At 37.8% G+C, this 5280-nt stretch overlaps 1 protein-coding gene across 1 annotated transcript; it reads left to right on the plus strand.

The window, feature by feature from the left end:
• Nucleotides 671-5064, plus strand: LOC107637432 (putative disease resistance protein At1g50180). The gene is made up of 2 exons (XM_016340846.2): nucleotides 671-2324; nucleotides 2378-5064. The coding sequence occupies exons 1-2, from the start codon at nucleotides 671-673 to the stop codon at nucleotides 5062-5064; spliced, it is 4341 nt and encodes a 1446-aa protein (XP_016196332.2).

A 5280-nucleotide genomic window follows, 5' to 3' on the forward strand; every position in this document is an offset into this window, starting at 1 on the left:
ATTATTTTCTTTTACTATGAATAATTTAATTAGATTTATCACATTTTAATTTATCATCTACAAAAATAAATAAAGATATTATAATTTAAATATGATAAAAATAAAAAATAATACACTCTCATGTATTTAACTAATACCTGAATTTTATAATTTAATGAGGAGTGTTAGGGACAGCAAATTTTGTGAGTAGTAGCCATCAATTAGCTATCAATCATATATTTAATGGTGTGAGATTTTATCTAATAGTGAAGAATCACTCATTTTTATTTTGTTGGCTAAGTGCTGGCCAAATTTTAATAAATCTGCTGTCTCTCTAGACTTTTCCTTATTATAAAATACATTATATATATTAATGTAAATAATCGTAAAATATATTAATATTGTGTTGTTGATTTGTAGGAAGTATGAAACCGAGATCATTGGCAAGATTGCTGAACAAGTCTCTGCAAAACTTCTAGAGATCAAGCAAAAATTAAATAGATTTGATTTTCAATTTGAAGTGGTCGAATCACTTTTGAACCTAGAATCTCGTGACACTGTACGTGTGGTGGGAATTTATGAAGATCAAAGAGAAAAGAGTTACATAACAACATTTGCATTTGAGCTATACTATAAGATCAAAGATGAGTTCAGAGCGGCAAGTTTTGTTGTTGATGTTGGTAAACAGTTAATGAAAAACACCGTTGATGATGGCTTGGAATATCTTAAAAAGGAGCTTCTTTCTGATATGGTTGTAGAGACCAAGGAGGAGCTGCAGCATAAAAGAGTGCTTCTGGTTCTGGAAGGAGTTGATAGTGAAGAGCATTTGGAGTTGCTAGCGGGAATGGGAATAGTTGATTGGTTTGGTCCTGGTAGTAGGATCATCATAACAACAGAAAACAAAGATCTCTTTCAGAATTATTCTCCTGTAATGAATGGTGTTGAGCTTGAGACACATTGCATTCGTGAAGGTGAAATCGTTGGCAGCGATGGGATAGTGAAGGAAAAGCATGTAGTGGGATTTGTAAAAGATTTCATAGATGTAATTAATCAATTGAGGGAAGAAGATTCAAAGAGGAGGAATGTTGTTTCCATTGTTGGTATGGGTGGGTCAGGAAAGACTACTCTTGCCCAAAAGATCTATGGTAGCAAAGTGGTGAGGGAGGTATTCCCTTTGCGTGCATGGGCAACTGTTTCCAAAGATTACAGAGAAAAGGAAGTTTTCTCGAGCCTTTTTCGTTGTCTGATGCCATCTAAGCCTATACCTGAAAACGAAGAAGAGTTGAAGTCCGAGGTAAGAAAATGTTTGAATGAGAAAAGGAGAAAGTACTTGGTAGTACTCGATGATGTGTGGGACATTCAAGTGTGGGACAAGCTGAAGGATTATGTTCTCCCAAATAAGAACAATGGGAGCAGGGTATTGGTGACTACACGAAATGATCAGGTGGCAAACTATGCAAGGTCAAAGGAGCCCCACCACAAACTTCTCCTCTTGAATGAAGAAGAAAGTTGGGAATTGATTTACAACGAGGTGTTTGGTGGAGAAGAGTGTCCTCCTGATTTAGAGCCTATTGCTAAATCAATTGCTGAAGGTTGCAAGGGTTTACCATTGGCTATCAAAACTACAGCCGGGATTGTAGCAAAGAGGGAGAGATCAGAGGATGAATGGAAAAAAATCAAGAATCTGCTCCCTCATTGGTGTGTTGCTGAAGACAAGGAAGGTAAGAAGATGATGGAGATATTGAAGCTTAGCTATGATGATCTGTCTGAGAAAATGAAGCCATGCTTCTTATATCTTGGGGTGTTTCCTGAAGATGTAGAGATTCGGGTGAGAGACTTAATCGAAGTATGGATAGCAGAAAGGTTGATAGAGCCAATCCAGAGTGGAAGATCAAAAGTAGCACCAGAACCTGAAGATATTGGTGAGCAATACTTGAAGGAACTAGTGGATCGTAACTTGGTACAAGTGGCCAGTAGGAGGAGTGACGGGAAAGGCGTCAAAACTTGTAAGATCCACGATCTTATTCGGGAATTGTGTATTTCAGAGAGTAACAGCCCTCATAACGGTAACAATAATGCTCGTAGGTTGTCCTTTCCAAGGGATATAGGATCCTATGCATGTTCAGTAACATGTCATCAATCATGCACTTATTCCTTGTTCATTTATGGAGATGTCAAGGGGTGGTCACATCATATTCCACAAGACTGTCGAGTTAATGTGCTATATTTTGAAGGATGGATTGATGATCTAAGTCATCTAACTGATGAAAAGAATGTTGAGAATTTGAAGGAGTTGAAAAGTGTCAAGTTCTTGAAAATAGATATTTTTTACCCAAATGAGCTAAGTAAGCTTCAGAGCATACAAACATTACATATAATGGACGATGAAACTCCCAAGGACTTCAGAGCAGACCATGGAGTGAGGCTATTGACAAGATTGTTGAAAGGGTCACAAAAAGACTTCCTCCCTTGCCTCTGCATATTGATCGTCCCCTTGGATGTGATTCTGAACTTAAACTGGCGGAATTACTTTTAGAGATTGGTTCTCATGCTCCTTGTTTGATGCTGGGAATTCATGGAGATGGTGATGAAATAAGCAAATTTGTTGCGGAGTTGTATAACAAGATTAGGCCTCACTTTGTAATTGCAAGTTTTCTTTCTAATATCAGTGAGAAAACAAATGAAAGTGGTGGTGGCCTAGAACATCTACAAGAAACTCTTCTTTCTGAGATGGGAGAGGTGGTCAAGACTAAGATCGGAAGCACATTCAAAGGATCCTCTGAAATTAAACGAAGACTGGGCCAAAAAAGAGTTCTTCTAGTTTTGGATGATGTTGACAGTATACAACAACTGAATTCACTAGCGGGAGGAACTGATTGGTTTGGTCCCGGTAGTAGGATCATCATAACAACAAGATATGAACATGTGCTAGATGATCATATGTCAAATAATGGTGTTGAGGTTAAGAAATATTACTTCACCGAAGGAAGTAGTTCTACTAGGAAGGAAGAAAATATAGTGGGATTGGAGAAAGATTTTGAAGTTGTGATTAATCAACTCAAGGAAGCAAACTCTCCTGGTAATGTTGTTTCCATTGTTGGCATGGGTGGGTTAGGAAAGACTACTCTTGCTCGAAAGATTTTTGATAGCAATGAGGTGAAGAAGCTATTCTCTTGTCGAGCATGGGCAACTGTTTCCAGAGATTTCAGAGGAAAGGAAGTTTTTAGAAGCCTTCTCAACTTAACATCCAAATCTAAACATAAAGATTCAAGTAGTGAAGAGGAGCTAAAGGAGAAGGTGAGGAAATATTTGAATGGAAAAAAGTACTTGGTAGTCCTTGACGATGTTTGGGACACTAACAACGCATGGGGTGCTCTAAAGGGTTGTTTCCCTAAAAACAACAATGGAAGCATGATACTACTAACTACCCGCGACGATCGGGTGGCCAACGTTTCAGAGTCAAAGAAGCCTCATCACAGGCTTTCCTTTTTGGATAAAAAAGAAAGTTGGAAACTGTTTTGCAATGAGGTATTCTGCAGCAAAAAGTGTCCTCGGGATCTACAACGTATTGGTAGATCAATTGCCCAAAGTTGCAATGGTTTTCCATTGGCTATCAAAACCATAGCGGGGATTGTAGCGAAGAGGGAGAGATCAGAAGATGCATGGGAAGAAATCAAGAGCCTGCTCCCTTACTGGTCTGTTGCTGAAGACAAGGAAGGTAAGAAGATGATGGAGATATTGAAGCTTAGCTACGATGATCTGTCTGAGAAAATGAAGCCATGCTTCCTATATCTTGGGGTGTTTCCTGAAGATATAGAGATTCGGGTGAGAGATTTAATCGAAGTATGGATAGCAGAAAGGTTGATAGAGCCAATCCAGAGTGGAAGATCAAAAGTAGCACCAGAACCTGAAGATATTGGTGAGCAATACTTGAAGGAACTAGTGGATCGTAACTTGGTACAAGTGGCCAGTAGGAGGAGTGACGGGAAAGGCGTCAAAACTTGTAAGATCCATGATCTCATTCGGGAATTGTGTATTTCAGAGAGTAACAGTAACAATGCTCGTAGGTTGTCATTTCCAAGGGATATAGGATCCTATGCATGTTCAGTAACATGTCATCAATCATGCACTTATTCCTTGTTCATTTATGGAGATGCCAAGGGATGGTCACATCATATTCCAGAAGACTATCGAGTTAATGTGCTATATTTTGAAGGATGGATTGATGATCTAACTAATGAAAAGAATGTTGAGAATTTGAAGGAGTTGAAAAGTTTCAAGTTCTTGAAAATAGATATTTTTTACCCAAATGGGGTAAGTAAGCTTCAGAGCATACAAACATTACATATAATGAACGATGGAACTCCCAAGGACCTAAGTATTGGGGGGTTAAAGCAACTCAGACATTTTCGAAGAGAATGTGAAGTGTGTTTATTAGTAGATGAAGATGGGGTAAAAAACAAAATGCAGAATCTCCAAACCCTACTTTATGTGCATGTTGATTCACAACTAGGGTCCTTACTCGACAATGGCTACTTTCCCAACTTAAGAACACTGGGTTTATGTGTAACTGAAGAAGGAAGACATTCAGCAGAAAAAACTTTTAGTAGTTTACACTGCCTAAGCAATCTACAGAAACTCAAACTGGAGCTCCCGGTCTCTGAACCGTTTCCAATTCCAGTTGATAAAATTGCATTTCCGTCAAATCTTAGCAAGCTTACCATATCATTTTTTGATGGTTTGAAGTCCGAAGACATGAATGCATTGGGACGAATTCCCGGCCTTAAGATTTTAAAATTCCATGATGTACGTTGTATCGAAAAAATCCTTAATTGTGGTACTGATAGGAGCTTTCTGCAGCTTCAAGTGTTTATCATGATATCTGTGTGTGTCAAATGTCTTACCTTAGAAGATGGTGCCATGCCTTGCCTTCGACGTGCGGTCTTCCATGGCTGCCCTGGCTTGGAGTTGAAGGACCTTCCTGAACAAATGCGTTCCTTGGGTTGTAACTTGCATTTTACGCCACATGACGACGAGGATTTTGAAGAAGATGATGATGAGGATGATGATGATTTTGATGATTGATTTCTGTGAGGTATTGGATGTCAATGTCTTTTACTAAGACTCATATGCTATCTAATTAAAATTTAATTATAGTGATAGTTTTTATAATTGAATATCTACAATGCTCTATAAGTATTAAATTTTAAATTAATTTTAAAACTACATACATAAAACTTTTTTTATAAAACAATTAAAATTATAAAAATTGTATTTTTATTAGATTAATGTTTTAATTTT

This window comes from Arachis ipaensis, chromosome B04, assembly GCF_000816755.2.
Source record: "Arachis ipaensis cultivar K30076 chromosome B04, Araip1.1, whole genome shotgun sequence".
Lineage (NCBI taxonomy): Eukaryota > Viridiplantae > Streptophyta > Magnoliopsida > Fabales > Fabaceae > Arachis > Arachis ipaensis.

Coding starts and splice junctions, on each gene's coding strand:
- LOC107637432 (XM_016340846.2), top strand. CDS start 671: ATGAAAAACACCGTTGATGATGGCTTGGAATATCTTAAAAAGGAGCTT. Junction 2,325..2,377: donor TTTTTACCCAAATGAGCTAA/GTAAGCTTCAGA, acceptor GAAACTCCCAAG/GACTTCAGAGCAGACCATGG.